Below are 22,560 nucleotides of genomic sequence, written 5' to 3' on the forward strand. Positions count from 1 at the left end.
CATGACAATAGTGAATATTTTATATTACACTGGTGTCTAGGGGAACTAACCCAAATAGAGGTCCCTATTGTACTTGAGGAACTATAAAGACACAGGGAGATAAAGGAATCTGTTTCCTCCCAGGGCAGAGAAGGCCTTTGTTTTATTCATTTCCAGAATGAGAAGGTTTGGTACAGCACATGACCAGAAGCTACAAATCTGCAGACAAAAGCCAGTTGGAATAGAGATCGTACTTTCCCATTATGCTAGCTTTTCAGAGAATTTGTCTGACTCATACCTGCCGTTATTTGGGGGCTTGTTTTGATCACCTCACTGCATCCCCTGCTTACAGGCTGCACATCTCCAGCAAAACTGCGTGCCCATAACTTGCACCAGCATCAGCGCAGCACCAAGATGTCTGCTCCAGCAGGCTGGACATGGCCTGTGTGTATTTAAAGCCCAAGTCACAAGGGTTGCACAAACAACTGTGCTCGTTTGAGCCATGGACGAGTCTAGAGGACAAAGCCTCAGCTTATCACTTCAGCTCGCTGAGCGGGTTGGTTGCACAAGCAGGGCGCTGTGTGCGTGGCAGCCGCGAGCGTGCAGCAGCAGCCTGACAGCAGCGCACAGGAGGATGTTTGAGCTGAGCTGACAGCACGACAAAGCCCCTTTGGTCTTTCTGAGTGTTCGCTGACTTTACCACAACTGAAAACTACAGCGGGCCAGACTGAGATGCCCTGTCATCCTCTGCATCCAGCACAGCCTATTCCAAGGCATCACAGCAGAGGTGCAACTCCCTCCAAAGGGGATTCCCACCTCCGTAGATCCTCCTTCCTGCCGGCATCCTGTGTAGAGTCCTGCAAGCAGAGCAGCGCCGTGGGCACGGGGCCAGGAGGGCTTTGCTTGGTGCACGTCAGCCCGAAAAGGGGCAGGCAGTGTCCTCTCCGCTCCCAGGAGGTGCGTGCATGCACAGGTGTGCGCAGTGTGCTGCAGAGGTAGGACCTATGAGTGGGAACTGTCTCTCTAGCTGGGGTATCTCTGTTCTCGGGGCAGCTGGTGCACGGGTCAGGCCGCACGTAGGGAGGACTCAGGTGCACACACCTCGCACTGAGAGATGGTCTCTGCTCATACTCACCTGGTCTTCCCCCACAGCACAGGCCGAGGGCAGAACAAGGAGCCCTCCGCTGCTCTGGCTCTCCCCCACCATCCTGATAAGGGCACAGATCCTACCACAGCCCCAAACACCCTCAAAGCAGGAGCCACTTTTGTTCGCCAGAAAAAAAAGGAAAATCCCAAATTAGGTTTGAAACCTCTGCAAAGTTCAGGTGCCATAAAACATTTTCCATCATCTTGTGCCCTGAACCAGAGAGCCTTTAGCCCCTAAAAAAAAACCCAGAAAAACAGCAGAAGAGTTAGTCCATGAACATCCCCATTCACACGCAGGCAGCCCCTTGCAAGGGCAGGTGAGTGAGCTGTGCTACGCTGCAGCGGATGCGGATGCCCTGGGCGCATCCTTTTGCCTCCCGCAGCCTGAAGGGGGAACACAGGGAGAAGGACCCTAAAACCACAGCACACGAACGCGCAGAGGAGCAGGTTGACCTTCCAGGGGCCCTCAGCCCCCCACTTACTCTCAGGACGCACAGGGTTAGCTCAGCCTGACGTCGGGCAGGGAGAGGGGGGACAGGGGAGCGGATCGCCTCCCACGCTGGTCTCTTCCCAGCGCTCTCGAGGGAAAGCAGAGCTGAACAGAGAGGCCACAGCAGAGAAGAGCAACAGAAACCGCGGAAGGAGGTGGCTGCGGCTCAGGGAGGTGACAAGGGCGGGCGGGGCTGGAAAGCAGAGCCCGCACCTACCTCCTGCCCGTCACCGCGGGCTCCCGCCCGGAGGGACCCGGGGATCCCTCGCTGCCCGGTGCGGGCCGGGCGAGGGCGCTGCGCACCCGGCCGCTCCCCGCGCCGCCGCCAGGGCCGGTGAGGGGCCGCGCCGCCCCCGCTGCTCACGGCTGCGTGTTGCGGCAAGGCGGCCGGTCGCGGCGCACCCGCGGCCCGTCCCGGGGGCGGGGGGGGATCAGCTACAGGTGCGTTCCCCGGGCACCGGGGGAAACGCCGCTCCTCGGGCAGGGCGGCCCGGCGAGGGGGTGAGGCAGAGGGTGGCTTCTCTGGGGGGGCAGAGACCCACCGCGGAGCCTCGCGCACACGAGGCGGGGGCCTGGACACGCGTGGCGTGGCTTTTCCCTACGCCGAATAAACCCGGCTCACGCCGAAAGCTTCCTTTGGGCTTCCTGCCGGAGAGCCGCGGGGCAGGGACATCGCGCCCCTCCTCTCCGCAGCCCCCTCGCCCCGCTGGGGCCGAGCCGGGCGGGCCGCGGCGCCCCGGCCCCGCAGCGCGGAGCTGCCCGGGGGCGCTGCCCGCCCGAGCCGGCCGCCCCTCACCGCGGCCTCGCAGCCGGCCCCGCCGGGCAGGCGGCAGCCCCCGCCCTGGCGCTGCCCCCAGCGGGGCTCGCACGCAGTTTGGGGGGGGAGAGGGGTCGAAATGGAAATCGCTTCTGCTAACGCACCGCTAAGCCGGGGCTGCGGGAACGGCACCGGCGGGTCCCGGCGCTTGCAAACGCTCCTCCGCACCCCGGCAACGCTCGGGCGGAGGCTGAGTCGTTCCGTGGTCGCTTTTAAAACGGCCGGTGGTTCCCTGCTGCGGAGCGGGGGCAGGGACGCAGGGCGCCTGGCTGAGCGCCCCGGCCCGGCCGCAGCGCTGGGGACAGGCAGGGCTCGGGCGGCAGCTGCCTTCAGCCGGGGCTGCTCTGAGCCCCTCGCTTCGTTTCGTTCTCTGCCCTACGGCCTCGGTTTGCCTGAGGGATTTTCCCCTCCCACAAGCAGCAGAGGCTCGGGCCGCGCTGGCAAACGGCGCCTCCGAGCCGGAGCCGCGGGTCGGGCAGCCGGGCCGGGCAGCGGCCGCCCCCTCGCTGGGCGGGGGACGAGCTGTTCGCGAAACGCCGATTCCCGACCTGCTACGGGCAATTTAATTCGGCAGCTGATGAGAAAGAAGCGCCAGGCTGCGGGGCTGTCCGTGTGCCACCGCTGCCCGCCCCGCGCTGCGTGGAGCGCGCCCGATCTGCCCAGGGCAACCACAGGCGGCGAGAAGGAACCCCGTCGCTCCCGCCGTTGCTTAAAAGCGGCGAGGCGCTTCCACCAAGGGCTGGAAGGGAGGCGGCGATGCCGAGCTCTGCCTCCCGGGGCGCCCTGGGGCCGGGGGCAGCTCTGCCTTCTGCCCTGCTCCCTCCCAAACATCGGAAAACACGGGGGCCACTTGCCCTCCCTCCACTCTTGGCCCTGCCCAGCGCCTGCGAGCCCCCAACAAACCAGGCCAGCCGTGTCGGTTATGTTTCCTCTTTATTGTTTGATATATTTATGTACCACATTATATGTTAAAGATAGATTTTTTTTCTGATATACATTTTTCATCTTATTTATCACAATTACACCACACATACATTGGAAACAGCTCCACGGATCTGGTAGATTGCACAGAATGAGTTGTCTTACTTTTGTTTCTGTATCCTGAACAATGTCAAATCCAACAGCTTTTTCTTTTCATGATTTAGAAGTAACACTTGTTAAAACAAATGAAAAAAACAATCATCACCAAGAAGTGGACTCCAGATTCTGTGATTTCGTTCGGAGGCAAAATATAATCGATGGGAAGCGCCGTTCCTCGATATGAATTGAGATGGAAGAATTAAGCAGTCCTTATGTGCTATGTAACTACAGTGTAAACATTAGAGGTAACTGGCATCGCTGGTCATCAGTTGTCGCTTGGAGTTGTCAGGCTGTTCACACAATCTAGGTCTCGTCTACATCTGTCTCACAAGGTTCCTGCTACCAGTACTCACTAATTCGCTTCTAATTGCAAGCACAGTAACCCAAATCCGTTGGACTGGCAACTGTGTTTCAGCTCCTGAAACACTGAATTGCATATCTGTAAAGAGCATTGAAAGCTGACTGTTTCCCAATAGGCCATTTGCTGGGAGCCAAGCTTCAGGCAACTAGTGAGGAGATGGGGTGGGGCATCAGATATTTTCCTCTGAAAAAATCTAAATAACAAAAAATATATTTAAATGTTAGCTTATTTAAAAAGACTTTAGGGGAAACACTTTTATTTCCTTGTATTTCGTTTAATTTTTAGATTCTATGACATAGAATTTGTTGGATGCACGTAACTAAAAAAATGACTTTTCATTAAAAGGATGCAGAATTATTTGGCTATGCGGATGTTCAATGCAATTCTCTTTTAATGCAACCAACTCTGGCCACTCCTTAGTCTTCAGCATTGGTTCTAAAGGCCTCTATGAGGCCTTCTAAAGAATGGATGAACCCAGAAACACTGCAGATACCACCTATAACGAAAATGGCTACATCAAAGAAGACATGGTGCCACAAGAGCTTCCGCCACAAGAGTTTGAGGTGGAAAAGACTGGGGAGCAGGAAACAGAGACCTGCACCTGTGAGGCTCCCAGTAAGACCCATCAAGAGGGCAAAATGAGGGACATAGATAGCCATCAGCAAGGTGAAAACTACCAGAGCACATCTGAGGGTGAGTCCCCAGGATTTGAGCCTGCCATCACCCCCATAGCAGTTAGGAAAGAAGGCCCTGTTTCCATCTTGGAAAAGGGATCTCTCCAAGACTTCCACAGCCGCAAAGAAGGGCAAGGGATAAGAAAGCAAAGCTTTGGCCACCAAGAAAATGTTGACTACTGCCCTAATGGTAGATGGCAAGTTGTCTGTAATGACTTCCTTGGTCTCATCGGCCCAGGTCAGATAGGCGACCAAGGCGAAGAGTCCCTTAAGGATGCAAGCTGCTATGTGAGTCCAGTTCATCATGCAATGAAACTCCTTGGGGTTCTGCATGTTCCCCTCCAAGGAAGGCAAAAAGATCTGGGAGGTGTAGCTGAAGACAATGATACCAATGGAAATGGGAAACTTCTTCACATCAATGTAAAACTTGACTTTGTCCCAGGCCCAGTCACGTGCCCTGGAGAGGCAGTAGGCAATCACCAAGATGTTGATCACAAAGTGGGCTAACGTGCAGAGCAAGCTGAACTTCGAGACTGCCTTGAGGTTCTTCAAGAATGCGCAAGGCAGGAGCACTGCCGTGGCAATGATGGACCATGACTTCTGGGAGACAGGCAAGTTTGGGAAGCTGTTGTACATCAGATTCCCACTGACCACCACATAGAGAATGCAGGTCATGACGAGTTCAATGATCTGAGCCACATTCACGATCCTGCCTCCGAGCGTGGGGAAGCGGGGCGCGCAGCAAGCGTTTGCTATGTCCACATAGGAGTCTCTCACCCTGACTATCTCCCCATCCTCATTCTCTTCATAAAGACAGGCAATAAGGATTTTCCCAGTGTAGCAGCAAACCACTGCAGCAAAAATTATTAAAAAGAGTCCTAGGTATCCGCCATGAAGGATGGCGTAGGGCAGGCCCAGAACAAACATCCCCTAGAAAGAGACAAAATGGAAACTGTGTTGCTTGTCTGGCAGAGAGGATCAGGCAGGCGCCCGTTCCTGGGCACACGCAGCTGCACGATCACCGCCTCGCACACACGCACTAGCTCAGCTGCACACCGTCACAGCCGCGCACACCGACACGCACCATCACACCCCCGCAATCACAGCCGCACGCAGTTATACACCCAGCCTTTCTCTCCGTCTTACACACCACCCCTGGGCACTCACACCCCTGCAATCCCACCTGCACTGTCACACTGTCACCCGCGCAATCACACCGCAGCACCCACGCACCGCCGCGTACCCGCAGGCGCACCCCGGACACCCCGGCACCCAGGACAAGCCAGCACAGTTTCCGCACACCAGCCTTTGCCCTCGTCTCTGCCCTCTCCGTCCGCAGCCTCTCCCGGTGCGCCGCCACCCCCGGCGGCGTCCCCAGAGCCGGGACCCCGGGAGGGGCCGGGCCAGGGGCCACCGTCTCCCCCCTCCCCGCCCCCCCTCCCGCTGCGGGGCTCGCCACCCCCTCCCTGGCTCTGCGCGTTATTCGGGGCCGGGGCGGGGGGGCAGAGCAAAGGGATCCAGCCTTGGGGCTTGGGGGGATTGTTTTTGTTTTTATTATTATTTTTTTTTCCGTCGCAGGGGGGTTGCGATCGCGGGCGCAATTCGTGCGGCGGGCACCGGAGCCGCCGGGGTCGGGGGCGCGGGCGCGGGAGCGGGGCGGGGGGGCCGGGGCAGCCGGCGGGGACCCCGGCGCTTACCTGGATGGCGTTGGTGACATTCCAGCCCGCCTCCCACGCCGTGATCTTGGGCTTGCCCTGCCCGGCGAGCTCCGCGCACACGCCCGCGTCCTTGGAGGCGGACGGCGGCAGCGGGCCGGTGCCGTCGCGCTGGTAGTGGATGTCCCCTTCCAGGGGCGGCTCGGCGCCCTCCTCGCTGGCGTCGGACTTGAGGACGTCCATCTGCAAGCCCTGCCGGTGCTCCATGTCCAGGTCGTCGCAGTGGGCGAACCCCACCGCCTCCTCGTCGGTGGCCGCCTGGAAGCCCATCCGCGCGAACATCCCGCTCATCTTCGCCTGGGACTTGTTGGACACCGAGGTGGCCACGTTGGACAGCTTGCTGCGGAGGAGGGTGGCCATGGCGGCTGGCGCGCCGGCTCCGCGGCTCGGAGCCCCTCTGCGGCGGAGGGACCCGACGGGGCGGGCGGCGGGCGACGGCGCCTCAGCGGCCGGCGAGAGGCGGCCGCCGCTGCGGGAGGCTTTGCCGAGCCGCTACCTGCGCTGGGCAGCGCAGCGCCCCGCGGCCGCTCCGCAGCCCCTGGGGCATGACACGGCTGCGGGAAGGTGCGGGCGCCGCCAGCCCCGCGCAGCCCGCCCGCCCCGCGCCCCTCCGCGCCGCTCCGCGCGTGGCCGGGCAATGCGGAGCGCGGCTGGCGCGATGCTCAGCAGACGGCCAGCGCCCGCCGCGGGCTGCGCGCACCGCGGCCCCACGCCAGCGCGGCCCCCCGGCAGGCAGCGGCGGCGCGGGGGCGGGCTGCTGCAGTGCTGGGGGAGGTGCCGAGCGGCGGCCCGGCCCCCCCGCCCGGCCCCGGCCCCCCGGCCCCCCGCCCCGGCCCGCCCCGGCCCCCGCTCCGCCGCAGCAGCGCGGGCGCGCACGCCCCGCACCGCCCCGCACCGCCCCGCACCGCCCCGCACCGCCCCGCACCGCGGCCGGAGCCCCGAGCCCGCTCCGACCGCGGAGCGGGCGCCCGAGAGAGCAACCCCCGCTGAAGGGGCGCTCGCACGGCTTCTAATGGAATTTTCCTCCCCCCCCCCTCTTTTTGCCTTTCCCACCCCAAAAAATAACAATAATACTGCGGGGGGTGGGCACAGCGGCGGGGGCGGGCTGCGCGGAACAGGCGCCGCTGCGGTATAACGAAATCTCTGCGGAGCGGCCGCGGATTTAGATGTCGGGAACGACTCCGACCGTCCGTGTGCGGCAAATCCATGTGGAAATGCCGGGTTCTCCCTCCTGCCCGGGTCCACAGCCAGGCAGGCGGCTTCCATGACACCGCCGCTCCGCGCCTGTCCCCGAGCGCGTCGGCGCTGTCCCCGCGCTGCGCGGCTATGCGACATCTGCACCCCGCGGCGAGATTTCGTTACACATTCCTCCACGAGCTAAAAGTAGAGATTCGCCTTTCCTTAAAAAGTATCGACATTTTCGTTTGGCTTCCGAATGCTTATGCTTGTGATTTAATAAAAACAACTATTTGTCTTTATATTATCTTTATTTTAAGTATTTCCGAAGTGACCATCCACCACGGCAAATAATGGCAACAAAAAATCCCTGTCCTATTCTATGGCAAAGAAGCCACTATGAAAGGGAGCCACACCGTTGCGAGGGAACCTTCGTAACTGTCAAGCAGTGTGTTTGAGGGAGCACGTCCCGCCCTTTGTTTTAGCGAAAAATCGTTTGAATGGTTCTATTTTTTGAAAAATAAGACGGTCCTTAAAAGGGGCAAAAAAAATCTATGCATCCTTTGCTGCTTTTAGACAGCAAGAAATGCACATTTTTTTGCTAAAGATGAGCGGAATCGTCAACATCAAATTCTTTTCTAATGTCGTTATTGAACCCGAGGAGACGCGGAGGAGCGCGGCCAAGCCGCGGGCTGCAGGTGCGATGCGGCGCGGGAAGGAAGGGAGCTGCGGAAACCATCCTTCTCCCCCTTTCCAGAAAACGCTCCAAAGCAACGATTTGCCTGATGGACTCCAGAAGGAAACTGGGTGCCAAGCGGCTGAAATGCCACTTTCCAAAAAGAAACGTCGCTGATGCGGACGGCAACGAAAGGCCGGTGCGCGGCGGCTGCTCGGGGCTGCGGCGCCCGTGAGCGGCCCGGGCAGGCAGCGGCGCTCGGCGCGGGGGCGGCTGCTGCGGGGCCGCGGCCCAGCCCCCAAAATGGGGCTGACTGTAGCAAACGCTCCTCTGCAAGGCGGAGAAGGCAGCAAAACAAGGCGCATCTCCGCCTTTGCTTTGCAGAGGAATTATTACATATCATTGCACAAATAGGTCGGGAAAGGCAAGCGGTGCACACCCGCGCTCCGGATTTAGAAATGTCCGGCGTGCGCTTGGGGCCGTGCAAGGAGCGTTTCGTGGCTAGAATTTAATGCAGATAAATTAAAACCTCTCCGGACGAGGAAACGAAGGCTTTGACCATAACTGCTGCCTTTACCTAAAAAACGGCTGCCGCAGCAGCAGTAGCGAGCGGCCCCCGTTTCGCCTCTCGACAATGCTGAAAAACGACTAAGACAAACACCGCGGCGGGTTAATTGAACGATTTTTTTTTTTATTTTAACCAAAGACAAGTTTATTGTAAAAAATGCCGTGAAAGCGACAGATTTCTGGGGGGTGCAGGGGGCATCAGGGAGGAAAGAAGGAAGGATCGCCCGAAGCGTTGCCCGGCGGCCGCCCCTTTCCCGGGAGAGCTGGGACGCCGCTTCGGCTGCTGGCGTTGAGGAGGCTCCGGAGCTGCCTCCAGGCAGGGAGAGCCGGAAAATCAGAGCCGCTGGCCCGGGGCTGCGCGGCAGAGGAGAGACGGGGGGGCGAGGCAGGGGCTGCTGAGCGCTGCCCCCGCACGGGTTACGGATCCCCTTCCTCGCCGCCGCTCGGGGCTTGGACCCTCTCCTCGGGCGGAGGCCGTGGGGTGGCGGATCTTTTCGCCGCCGACGTGCTGCTGGGGGCAGCGGTGACCCCTCCTGCCCCGAGGGAGCCCCTCGCGTTATCGCCCCCGTCAAAAAACCTGCTGCACGCCAAGCCTGGCGGCCACGGAGGCAAACGAGCAACCGGGGGGCGGTGCACGGGGGGAGCGGGGGTGCAGGAGACGCGGGGGAGGCAGGAGAAGCAGGGGATGCAGGAGAAGCAGGGGGTGCAGGCGGTGCAGGGGGTGCAGGAGATGCGGGGGAGGCAGGAGAAGCAGGGGGTGCAGGAGAAGCAGGGGATGCAGGAGAAGCAGGGGGTGCAGGCGGTGCAGGGGGTGCAGGCGGTGCAGGGGGTGCAGGAGGTCCAGGTGCAGTGGATGCGGGGGGAGTAGGGGATATTGGGTGCAGGAGATGCGGGGGGGTGGAGTGGAGGCGGGGGGTGCAGGGGATGCGGGCAGTGCAAGGGGATGTGGGGGTGCAGAGGAGGCGTCGGTGGGGGGTGCAGGGGATGAGGCGGTCCAGGCGGTGCGGGACTGCAGGGAGTGCGGAGGTGCCGGGGACGCCGGGGTGCGGAGGGTGATGGCGATGCAGGGGATGCGCAGGGCATAAGGGGGTGCAGAGCAGTAAGGCAGGACAGGAGATGAGGACTGTCCACGGGGTGCAGGGATGCAGGAGCCCGGGGGATGCCTGGGTGCAGGGATGCAGCGGGTGCAGGGGATCAGGGTGGTGCAGGGGATGCTGGCTGGCGGTGCGGGGTGCAGGGATGCAGGGGGTACAGGGGATGAGGGCGGGGCAGGGGTGCAGGCGGTGCCCCACACACACTCCCTACCCCCGTGGCCGAGACCAGCCCCCGCAGGCGGCCATTCACCACCTGAACGAGCGGTGACAAACGAGGCGAAGTCTGGGGGTCTTCAGTGACAAAAAAAAAAGCGGGTGCCTCCGCTTGGAGTGGGGATTAAAGCGGAGGGAAGGTGCCGGGGAGTCCGGGCAGCGGGCGAACCGCTGCCGAGCGCCGTCGCCCCGCAGCCCGCCCCGCTCCCGCCTGCCCCCCGCGGCCGCTGCGCCCTCCGCCCGGGCTCCGGGCAGGACCCCGGGGTCCTCCGATGTCCGCGGCGGAAAAACTTGCCCCGACGTGAGCCGGCAGCGGGACTCGCCCCGCAGCGGCACCAGCGGGGCCGGGTCGGGCCCCCGCCCCGCCTCTCACCGCGGCGCCCGGCCCGGCCCCGGCTGCAGCCCGTGCCGCGCCGCGGAGCCCCTCCGCTGCCGGCCCCGCTGCCAAGGACGGCGATGAAGACTTTCTTCAGCAGCGTCTTGCTGCGCCGTCTAGAAAAACCCTGATGTGCTGACAGGGGCCAAAAGCGGGTATAAAACACACCGGAGGGGAAAAAAAAGGGGAGGGGGGAGAGGCAGAGGAGGAGAGGAAAGAGAGAAGCCCGGAGAGACAGAGAGGAGGGTTTTGCCTTTTACCTCTGCTTCTCTCCCCATCGCCGCCTGCAGCGCGCTGCTCCGCTGGGGAGCGAGGAGTGGCGGAGCAGGCAGGGCTGCGCGGAGGGCTGCGCCGAGGCGGCCGCGTCACTCCGGGCTCCCCCTAACCCCCAGGAGCCCGAGGGGGACAACGGAGCCAAGCCCCGTGCAAAGGTTAGAGGCTCTCCGGGGGTGTCGGAGCTGCGCACCGGTTCCGGCGAAGCCGCGGGAGCAGCCCGCCCGCAGCCGCCGCTCCGCGGGGCCAGGGCTCCCCGGCCGCGGGGCCTCCCGCGGCGGCTGCTTCTCTGCAGCGCTCCCGGGGCGGGCGGGGGTCTCGTCTCCCCCCCGTGCCCCCCCCCCCCCGGCTCGGCGTGTGCAGCCCCGCTCCTGCGGGAGCAGCCCGTCCCCTCGCCCAAACCCTCCCCGGAGACCGGCAGAGGCAGTGAGGGGAGCGACGCTGCCTTATCGCCGCCGAGCAGGCTCCGCTGGGCTTGTGCCTGGCACCTCTAGCTACCAAACAGAGGGAAAAGAGCGATTTATGCTAAAAAAATCATCTGAGCAAAGCAGGAAGGCCAGTCCCGGGCGGACTGCCTTCTCCAGCCCTCAAAAGCCCCTCTCAGGGCTGCTGCTAGGCACGGCGCAGCGACAGTTGCATTAAAGCACGATTTTTTGGAGGCAGGACGAGCAGCTCGCCTGGTTCGCTGCACAGCCACGCTCCCAGCCCCCAAAGGACTCGGTTCCCATCGGCTTGGGGGGCTGTGAGCTGCCCTGGACGCACAGCAGTGTTAGCAGTGTGTCCACACGAGAAAGGGAACTTAAGGAGCATCCTCTGTGCTCAGCTTCACCCTCCACGCTCACAGACAGCGTGGGCATCCACATCCGAGCACGCAGCCCTTATTTATGCCACGAAGGTGCCCCGCAGGCCTAAAACCTGCCCCTGGGCAGCCTCGGAGGAGCTGCCGGCTGCAGAAGCCGCCGAGGCCGAGGAGCATCCCTGCACGAGGCCTGCCGAGGGGCCGGCAGCTCTCCCGGCTGCACCTCCGGCCGCGGCAGGCCTGGACGGGCGGCACGGGAGCCCTGCGCTGCTGCCCGCCCCAGGCAGCGGAGGGCTGACAGGATAATGAAGAGTCACACAGGAAACTATAAAGAGGCAATTAGATAAACTGCTGGATTGGGACCAGCTCCCGTGACCTAGTTAATAGCTCCGGGAATTTGAAGCAGGGAGGGAAGGAGAAGGCAGGAGGAAGAAGGGCAGGACCGGCTGCAGCTGCCACCAGCATAAAGCAGGAGCACTACCTAGAGCATCCGTGCTCATATAAGCTCCGTTTGGTCTTTTGGATCTTCATATTAAAGCTCCATTCAACAGAAAATGGTTTTCAAGACAGAAAGGGCAGGAAGACAGTTACGGCCACAATTACAGTACTTTGGAAGGAAATAACACAAAGCAATAAAGTCTGAAAGGAGTCTCTGGGAGAAGGTGCCTGTGCTGGATGTCTCCCCTGCCTTTAATTTCTTCTGCCTAGCACAAAATGGCTGCCTAAATCGTAGACCCGTAAAACAAAGACAGGACGGATAAACAGCCGGGAGTATCGTCATTTCAGATTAACGTCTTAGCAGTTAGCCCGGGAGAAAATCGGCCTGAAGAAAACGTGAAAGCTAAATATAGGCTTCTTGATTTGATCTCCCTATTTATAACATAGGCCTCTTTTGAGCCGTGATTTGGGAGCCAATTTGTATATGAATTTCTGTGATTTTCAGCCACCAGGAGGGGGGAGCCCTGATAAATTACTATCACCTATGAAGCAAAAGCATCCTCAAAATGTGACTGAAACATGTTCTCAAAGATACTCCCAATAGGTTGGAATTGAATTTAACTGAGAGTGTGTCTTTATTACTGACTTAAAAATGAAGTGATTGTCATTGGTTATTTGTTATGCCAAATCCCCAGCTCACTAGGCAAATAGTATTGTCCCCATGAGCTTAAGAGCATTTTCATTGACAAAACATATAAAGCTTCATCACTGACAAATTGAATATCCATATATATCCCTGCTCTTGCATTTCCTAGAGAAGAATTATGGACTAGGAATGGAAAAAGCGTAGTTCATATGTGCCACGTTTTTTAGCTTTGGCTTGCAAATAAAAAGCACCATTCTCCTCTCTGCTGCTACAGCACTATAATCTAAGAGCCTTATTTCAAAATTATTGAATTATCATGCTCCTTGGTCCTGAAGAGGCTGTTCTCCTCCAGTATAAAACTGGGAGTTTGGGGGGAGGGGGTTGTTTTTTTTAAACCCAAAACTCTGGTCTACTGCAAGCTGCAGACAAGCGAGCGTCATGCATGGCCATGGCCCGGCATCACCGTCCGGGCCCCAGCAGCACGGGAATGCGGAGGCAGACGCTCCGGGACATACCCAGCCCGCGCTCCCCCCAGGGCCCACGGCCCAGCCGGCATCTTGTGCAGGAGCAGAAATTTCTTCCTAAGCAGCCTGTAGTCAGCTAATGCCCTGCGACTGCAGCGTTTATACATTGTTCTGTGTTTTTTTTCCTCTCGTGTATGAATTTTTTTATCCAGGAAGGCTCTGCTTCGGAGCTGCTCGGTGCTCCCACCAGGGCAGCCAAGGCTGGCAAGGGGCGGCAGCAGGTATCAGCTTTTGCGTTATCCAAAAGCAGGACCTCGCGCAGGATTTTGGGCTGACACAAATAGTCCTCTGCCGGGCAGGGACCGGCACGATGGTGGTGAAACGCCAGCCCTCCCGACGGCTCCCCAAAACCAGCCACAGCCCTGCAGCGCCCGCAGCGAGGCTGCTATTTCGGGAGGCACCGTTTGCCCACGCAGCCACTGCTTGCGGATGTCATTGATTACTTCTTGCCAGAGGCCAAAAATAAAAGCCGCGGAGAGGACGCGACGCGCAGCCGAGCTCTGAAGCACACCGTGCCAAGTCATTACCATGTCGAGAAAAGCCAAAGCGCTGGGCTCTGCCGGCAGAGCGAGGCCCGTCATCGCCCCGTGCGAACGGAGAGGGGCTCAGCCCGCAGCAGCGCTCCCGGTACCGCGGCAGCGTGCGGGCTGCGGTTTTCTGTCCTGGAAAAAAGAAAGAGTGGGGGAGGAAAAAGCCTTGTTTTGCAGAGGGGCTGCAAGCACATCGCTCTCTTTCAGCTCACACCGACTAGCGTGCACACAGCAACACACAGCGCTGGGAAAACGCGCTGCAGACTCAAAGGCAACGAGACCGCGAGGCTTTTTGCAGCTGCAAGGAAACTCTCGGCATCCTGCAGAATCAGCCTTGCTGTGGCTGAAGCTGTAATTGAGGGCAGTGCAGGTAAACACAGTTTACCTACATCTAATTTAGGCAATAGAGAATTTGCCTATTTCTTCTATGGCCCGAACAGTCAGCTGAGCAGCGATTTTATTTGCTATCCTGCTCCGACAAGTGCCTAATCCCCAGCGTGCTTAAGCGGCAGATCACTGCAGGCCGCGGACAGATCCACTTGGGTGGCTTTGGATCCAATCACAGCAACAGGTCGTATTAATTATATTCTAAATGTAGCACTGCCGTATGATTTATCAAACATGCGGATGCGGCAAGCTTTCCTGTCGATGCTCCCGACGAGACGAGCCGGGCCCTCGGGGGGTTTGCTGCTGCTGGGGAGCGATCCCGGCAGCGTGCTGACACACTGGCCGTGCTCCCCACGGCGGGTTTTGCCGAGAGCCCCGCGCATTCCCCCACACGGCGCGGGCCCCGCAGACCATGGCAGAGAAAGGCCTCGGAAGCTGCACGAGGGAATGGCTGGGCCAGGGTTAACGTGGGCTTCAGTGACGGCTCCTGTGCCTTTGCGTGAATTTAGCCTGGGCCATTGAAATAAGAAGGGAAGGTAAATGGGACCGAAAAACAATTTTTAGAAGCAACAATGCCTGACATCTTTTCCCTAGATGTAAAAAACGTGATATATACCTATATATAAGTATACACACACATATGTGCTCATCAAGACACACACCTCCTTGCACCTGCAAAACCAGACAAAAACGCTGCTCTCACCATTGCGAGAGCTAAGAAACCAAGACGTCGCGCCCGGGGGAGGACGAGTTGTGGCTCCCGGGGGACAGCACACCCAGCTGCCCCCGGCCCCGAGCGCAAGGCTGCCGGGCGCAGAGGTGCCCATCCGTCTCCGAAGGGCGGCTGCGCCGGTGCTGCAGGGCCCACGGGTCCTCTGCCTCTCTGCACGGCAAACGGAAGCGTGCGAGTGCTTGTGCGTGCTGCTCCCGCGTTTCCCCCGGCGGAAAGCTGCAGTTCACCACTTAACCACTTATATACATTTCAGCCTAAATTACCAGCCTAAGCAGAAATTTTTTGGCCTGACCCCAGAGACCATGCCGATAACGTCTGAACCCCAGGCCTGCGCCTTTAGCGCAGGAGTGTCTGTGTTATGCTTTAGCCACTGGCTCCAATTTCAGCCTGAAAATCCCCGTTTTATTTTTAGCACCTTTTCCCTTTCTACCGAATCCACCCTATTTTAGCTTTAAACCCCTCAGCGCAGCAAACAGCCCTCGTAGGCGGTGATCGTGCAGCCTCTCTGGAGCGCTTGCTGTGCCCCGGAGGAGCTCTGCCGCCCTCTCGCTCCACCTCAGCTCGCAGCACAGGGCCGCTGCACGGTGCGACCAGGCTCGGATTCACTCCCCGATGGTATTTCAGAGCCCCTTGGTGCAACCTGACGCCTCCGATCACGGGGTCTGTCACCCTGAGCTCACCTGGATGCTGCTTATTCCACCAGCACCCAGGAAAGCTCACATCACCAACTGCCTTGTTTGGGACAGTCCCCAGAGGGAAGAAATAACTTATCAGCCCCTTCCAACCTCCAGGTCTGTCTGCAACACCAAAGGAACGGGCAGTTTAAGGACTGCTCCATCTCCCTGGCACCTTAAATGACATCTCTGCCACCAAAGGAAGGACAAGCAGAGATCCCACTGCAGAGGCTTTATGCACATCCCAGTTCATCCTTCCCCCTGCCGCTGCCACTTCTTCCCACCTGCCCGGGAGGTGTCTGTCATGATGCCCCCATCCTTAAACCATGGCAGAACAACAGGAGAAGGTGAGATGAGTGCTACTGGTAAACTTGAAGGCAACACTAACTCACTTAACTCATTAACAGGCAATGGCAGAAGGGTCTGAAGCTGCCAGACCTGATAAATGGACATTAAAAGACCCCTTATCTTCTTGCATTTTTCCAGTTTCACCCCAAATAGGGCTCTGCCCACTTAGCCCTAGCGTTGGAGGGCTAAGGGCAATATTATACATGCTCACGTCACAGGAAAGCCACCTCCTCTTGACTGCATTCAAACCTAACATCAGTTCAGACCTGTGCTTTCGCAGTTGTGTTACTACCCACCAGTCAAATCTTTGAGGAAATTTGACCTTTAAAATTATTTTTCCCCCAATCTTCACCATAGGAAGCCACCTGAAATAACAGTAAAACGGCCACCTTTGAAACCAGCTCTCAGAGCTACAATGGAGATCTGGCCACCAGTTGCTATGTGGCATCCATCTGGGGCAACACAAGAGGCTCTGACAGCCAAGAAGTGAACATCATCAGGAAAAAACAACAACAACAAAACAAAAAACACTCTCCAAAGCACAGATCTAAAGGAAGGGAGAATCTGGTGGAGAACGCCCCTCAGCTCCAACAGCTCAGCTGGTGCACCGCAAGGAGACAAAGGTGCCTGCGCAACTGTAGCTAAGGCTGAAAGCAGGGAAGTAAGTCAATAATTGTGTAATCAGTGGTGTCTTACTTTTTTAATGAACCTGTAGGACCAGGATTTCCCCCCAGTGCCCTCCCTCCCGTGTTTCCCCACAGCTCATCTTTCACTTTGTCATGCAATTCCCTGCTGGCCAGATGCAGCCTGCCTCGTTCCTTTTTCCATTACACACTTGACTGAGCTGAGGACGAAAGGCCGGCGGATTCCAGCGAGAAGGTAATTAATTGACTTTCTGCTCTCGTTGCTATGCGGCAAAGGTGGAAGCTGCAGCGGATACAGTTCATTTTTAATCCTGGAAGATTAGTCACAAATGGCATCATTATGGAGCTGCTCAGCTGCCCACAATAAAGCCACGGACTCGACTGAGGGGTGCTCGCAGGAAGAGAAAACCTGCGAGGAAGAGCGTGGGAGTCGTGAGTACTGCACACCCCGTTAACCTGTCGGCCAGGTATTAGCATTTACAGCTTTTTTCCCTGGCTGTTCTTTCTCCTTTGCATCTTAAATCTACCCAAACCTCCGGGCTGGGCAAGAAGCACAGTGGTAGAGCCGCCGCCGGCTCCATGGGCTGCGTGACCCCCAGCGTGTGCACTCCAAAGAGCAGCAACGTCACTTTTCATAGCAGTGGGTAAAGTAAGCGGCTATCTCCGCAGCTTGCCCAGCTCAGGTGAACGCCCTTGGAGATACAGGCAGCGCCAAGATTAACTTATCTGTGTGACAGAATGGCAAATCCTACCCGAATTTGCTCAAAGATCATTTCTCAGCTCAACGTAATAAAAACCGTTCTCCTGCAGCAGAAGCAGCAGGACTGCTCACACGCAGAAAGTCACACATAGGCTGAAAATGTTTGAATTTCAGCTCTAGGCTCACACTGGAAACATGTACGTTTCTCTTCAGCAGCAACGATCACTAACCCTGCAGAAATAAGCCAATCTTGGTATTCTCAGAAAAACTACTAATCCAGAGAAAGCTATCATTCGAAGCTGTAATAAAGTTTATAGTAAATCTGACGAAGAGGAAAAAAAAAATCTTTTGTTAACTATGCAAAAGAGCTTCTTATTCTTCAAGAGTTAGGCACCTGTCTGATCGTTTTCTGCCAAATTTTGTCCAATACCTTTTGAAACCATATTTTAGTGGTGCTCAGCTGGTCTCCCACTGTCTGCTGTGGATCTAATTCTGATGCAGGGTCTTCCTTCATGTGACTAAAAATGTTTCATACCTGCCACTCAAATTCAGCAGCTTGTTAGCAGGGTCCTCGAGGTCCATCCCCATAGCTCCGACGGGGTGGAGTGAGCAATCCACATGGTTTTTATGTATTTAGACAGCTTTTATTCCTACCTTTGTTTTAGCAGGAATACACATAACTGAGCCATGCGCTCGGGAGCTCCTAAACTTGGCTTTCCCCTTTTCTCTCACTTTGTGCACGCTGCTCCTTCAGTTTGTCGGTGCAGATACCTCTCCCAAGTCCCTACAGGTTGCCCATTTTCTGCAGACACCCTCTGGGCTTCCTTGGGCCTTGGCTTTCTTACGATTCCCGGACACCGCACAGATTTTTATTGTAATAACTGCGATCGATCCATGCGGCTTGCTGTTAGGAGCCAGCCCACTGCAACTTGAGGTGGGAAACAGTAGTGTTTTCCTTCCCGAGTGCAGTCTGCCTGCCTTCGCTCCTGCAGAGCACTGTGCTCACTAGGAGCAGCACCCACCGCCGCTGTCTCTCGCGACCCGGGCGGCTGCCGTCACGGTGCGCAGGGGCCGGGGCACCGCTAGGCACGTGTGCTGCTGGAGGCCAGCGTGGACTAAAGCTGCTCCATCCAGCCAGGCAGTCTGGGTGGCAAATCAAGACCATCTCAGAGGCCTGAAATTTCATTTTTGCTGATGAATCAAAGAGTGGCACATGTTTTAAAGAACCAAGCAGACCCCAAGATTTCCTTCAAAGGGTCTGTAATGTTTCAAGATACAAGGAGACAAACTTGTGGCACCTCCACTATTCCTGCATTGCAATTACCTGTACACACACTGCAACTGAGGGAAAACCCTGGCAAGTGCCAACAGCTTGCCCTACCCCCCGGGACGGTATGCTCCCACCTGTCCATGTCAGAGTAGGAGTGTGCATCTAAGCAGCTGTAATGGATATTTGGTACAACGTCATTCCACATCCTAGCCAAACCCCACAGGCACCGCTCACCCCTCCCAGGAAAGACCCACAAGCTCAAATCAAAATTAGACTTTCTTTACCAATAATCCAAGTGTCAATATATTAAGAAATATGACTATTGTGTTTATTGTCCTTCAGCATATGATTAAAACGCTACTTCTGTCAAACAAAGAAATACTCCCATTGACCTTCTTTGGATTAGGCCTTCAGCAGCTTCATATAAACCACTACAAGCTCAGTCCATATGTTGAGAGAATGGTTGTCCCCCAGCTAACAGCACAAAGCAACGAGGGGCTCAGGTTGGTGTCTCGGGGGGTCAAGGCATCTGGCTGACCACAGCACAGCACGGGGGTCAGCAGCCTCCAAAAAACAGTTTTTCAGCCCAGATTTTTGAAACATTCAAATGCAAAGAGAAATGTCCAAAAACATCAGTGGAAAATATACCTGAGGAGGAAGCCATCACCAGATTGCGTGTCTATGGAGGCCGGCAGAGGAAGGCAGGGAACTGCAGGTTTTGATCCTTGGTAGAATTAACCCCTATCCTCACTCTGGCAGAGCTTCTCCCTCCCCACATCAGCTTTCAGTATCCAGCCCTCTACGCTGCTTTAAAAGGTGGAAGCTGTCACTAAGGATGGTTACCACAAATGGGTGGCATTAACTGTCTTCTGATTGAAACCTCTGGCCAATTTTTTCCTCTCGTCACACTTCCAGTGCTAGCTGCACCTCTATCTTTTTATCAGATCCAATTTTTTTTGTTGTTGTTTGGTTTATTTGTGATGAAGACATGTCAAGACTAGGCTATGGGCCTTTGGTATGTTATAGAAGGTTCATTAAAAGGCATTTTTCACAAAAAGAATATTTCCTCTCATCTTGTCCCACAAGAGACACATATCTAGGTGTATTTTAAAAATGAAAAACAAACAGAAGTTAAAAATAATGGGACCCAATAAAGGAACAGTAAAAGTTATCTAGCACTTAAACTATTTTCTTCCTTCTTGTGGGCCTTGCTGTCAGTACAAATGCTGAAGCAGATGGCTGTGAAGCCTCCTAAAGGAAAATATGCTCAGCCCATAAGGCATTTCTGTTCAGCAGCCTTCGCTGTTGGAGTAACAACATTTGGTACTATCCACCACTTCTACTTCCATGTGTCTCTTGCAGCTCTGTGTAATCTGGGGGTGATGTTAGCATGAGCAAAAAGTTCCTATCCCGTTTCCTACTGCTGTAGGTTGATCCGCCCACAGCCAGAGCTCAGCCTCGCTCTTTCTGGAGGTGCGGCGCAGCACGCGCTCCCTTCCTGGGCTCCCCGGGAAGGCTCCCGTGCAGCATTTCCCAGGGCAGGTTCGGGCGTTTGGGGAGGCTCTGCTGTGAGAGGCCAAGCACACATGGCTAGGAAGTCCTGCCCTCGAAACAGGCACCTCCAGCATTACATCTCACCAGAGGAAGAGGATAAACCCCACGTGAGCAACCTGTGGACATGACTAACATTTGCTATCCCCTATCTGCTAAGACCATGTTGCCACATAAGCACATCCTCAGCAGTTGTGTTCTAGCTTTATAGAAATTCAATGATGAAGAAGCACCAAAGGTGTTTGGGCCCAGCTCTCAGACCAGCAAGCACGCGGGTTTCCCAGATCTTCCCCCAGCACCTCAGTTGCAGCAACCGCAAAGTCTGAGCATGCATCGGGATCTTCTCACCACGAGGATGCCAGCGCAACCCAGCAAGGGAAAGGTTGTGGTTGTTTGGACAGATGTTACTCTAAAAATCCAAGGGTGTTATTTGGCCACATTCATCCAGATGATAGCTTTTCACTACAGTGGAATTTGGGGAATTCATTATCATTCCCCTGAGCAATCAGTTGCTTCTCTAAAAACTCTTCCTCGCTTTTAATGATTTCTTACTTCCCTGCAGTACAATGCTCCTGGCCCCAGCAGGGCCTAACACACTATTTGCCTGAGAAGGTCAGTAGCAGAATAAATATTTGCCCCTCCTGTGTCTCATTCAGGGCTTTGTAAGAATTAAAGTTTTATTTTATAATCAAAACCTGTATCTCTCTCTCTCTCCCTTTTGTTTCTTGTTACCCTCAGATAGTTTCTCTTCATTTTCAGTTAGTATCAAAGCCATTTTGTTGGTGTAAGAACACACATGGAAACACAAAATTTGCTAGTGTCTAAATTATGCCTTAGCAATAGCACAGAGAGGTATTATTTTAACCTAATATTTCCAGATGTCAAGGTCACCCTGAGATTTCAGTCTGATACACACCTTTTACAGACTGAAAAGCAAACCAGGCTAGGAAGAAGCATCTGAGTGGATGCCCCAAGGTGCACGAGTGCGTGCCAAGGCAACAGCAACCTCACAAACAAAACATGGAGCAGGGAGGTCAAATCAAAGAAGTCATGCTATGGAGGGGTGATTACAGTAAACAAATTACTACAGTGTTAGAAGTTACCACTCATCAGCGAAATCACACTAATCAACTTTGTAGATATTCCTGGCCTGTTCCTGTTGTGCAACAGAAGTTGTTGGCTTAAGGTATCACAGCTATAACCGTGGTGACCGGATGGTTTGCAAGCATCTGCGTGTATCTGTAAGCTGTCCCAGCTGGGTCTCTACAGAGAGGTCCCAACACAGGCCCACACACTCCAGATCAATAACCAGAGAAGGATTTTTTTTAATTTGCCTTGTCTTCAACACAGGGCTCAGCAACTTCCACACCTGGAACCTGAGGAAGCTTTGCCTTTAGATGTGGGTCAGTCTCCTGTTGACCACACACATTTTTGGGCAAGGAGCGTGATGGGCCCTGCTGTGAGAAGAGGTGAGGAAAGACAGAGCAGAGGAGAAACTCACAGTTGGGAAGTAAAGGTGTCTTGCTCTCACTGGAGAAGCACCAGAGAAGCTGTGATCTAGTGTAGCACCTGTCCTGGAAATCTGTCAGGTCTCAGATCATACCCCTAGTGGTTTCTCCATGAGGGAAATCTCTCCCACATCAATGAGAAAAAGTCTATGTTCTTTACATACCCTCTTCCAGGGGTTTCTTCAGAAAGGAGACTCTGGCTCAGTAAGACCTGCTGAGTACTGCAATGCAGCTGTCCCCAATCCAGCGCAGCTCAGCAGCAGTGACGCAGTCTTTCCTGGAAGCACCTTATCCAGAACATCCAAAGCGGTCTGATACAACACCGAGCATCTCAGCAGCCCCATACTTATGTCATGTTCCTGCAGCCACGAGGTAAAATCCATCACTGAGCAAGAGAGAGAGCTTTTAACAGGACCAGTGCCAAAATTTCAAAGAGCAGACCACCTGAAAACATGCAAGACTCATTTGCTCTGCTGAGCACCTAGGAGAAATATCTCATTTCACTGAGATGGCAACTGCTCTCCCATATGGATCTGTGAGCACAAACATCACATGTGCAAATCTGTTAAAAGGTCTCAGCTGCTGCTATGCCCCAACAATTCTAGTAGTAAAAGGATGTTGTTAAAGGTGTTAGCTAACAGCATGCAGCTGGGTCAAGGTAGACATTCATTCTCACCCTTTTGGAATCTTTATGAAGCCTAAAAAAAGCCTGTCTTTCTCTGTTCTTTGAACTTTGTGAACTGCCTTATTTATCTTCATGTGGTGTTCACTCTGAAACTTAATGAATGTGACCTGTATGTCCATATTATTTGCTAACAGCTGCTCTTCTGTGATGGTCACAGACCACGTGGCTGAATAATAAGGGATGCAGCAGCATGAGAGTGTAAACAATAAGGGTATGCCACAAAGCTATTTCCAGATGTTAGCAACCTCCTCATCAATCACAAGTAGCTAAAAGATTTCCGCTTGCACTATCAACAGCATTAATACATTTACCTGCATAAAAGCTGTGCCTCCCCACTTCTCCCCAAGATTTTGTTATCAAAAACTAATACAGCTGTGAGGTGCACTCCAGAGTGATGCTGAAGAAAATTCAATACTAAAATCTGTTTTCATGTTTGAACACCTCACACATTTCATCTGCTATGAACCTACAACCCACTGTACATTT

The 22,560-nt window shown here is 55.7% G+C and overlaps 1 protein-coding gene across 1 annotated transcript; it reads right to left on the reverse strand.

The window, feature by feature from the left end:
* Positions 1 to 3,535: 3,535 nt before the first annotated feature.
* SLC32A1 (solute carrier family 32 member 1) lies at positions 3,536 to 6,762 on the reverse strand. The gene is made up of 2 exons (XM_064521404.1): positions 6,245 to 6,762; positions 3,536 to 5,477 (listed from the first exon to the last, which is right to left on the reverse strand). The coding sequence occupies exons 1-2, from the start codon at positions 6,620 to 6,622 to the stop codon at positions 4,290 to 4,292; spliced, it is 1,566 nt and encodes a 521-aa protein (XP_064377474.1). The 5' UTR covers positions 6,623 to 6,762; the 3' UTR covers positions 3,536 to 4,289.
* Between the last annotated feature and the right edge of the window lie 15,798 nt (positions 6,763 to 22,560).

Source organism: Dromaius novaehollandiae, chromosome 16 (assembly GCF_036370855.1).
Source record: "Dromaius novaehollandiae isolate bDroNov1 chromosome 16, bDroNov1.hap1, whole genome shotgun sequence".
NCBI classification, from domain to species: Eukaryota; Metazoa; Chordata; class Aves; order Casuariiformes; family Dromaiidae; genus Dromaius; species Dromaius novaehollandiae.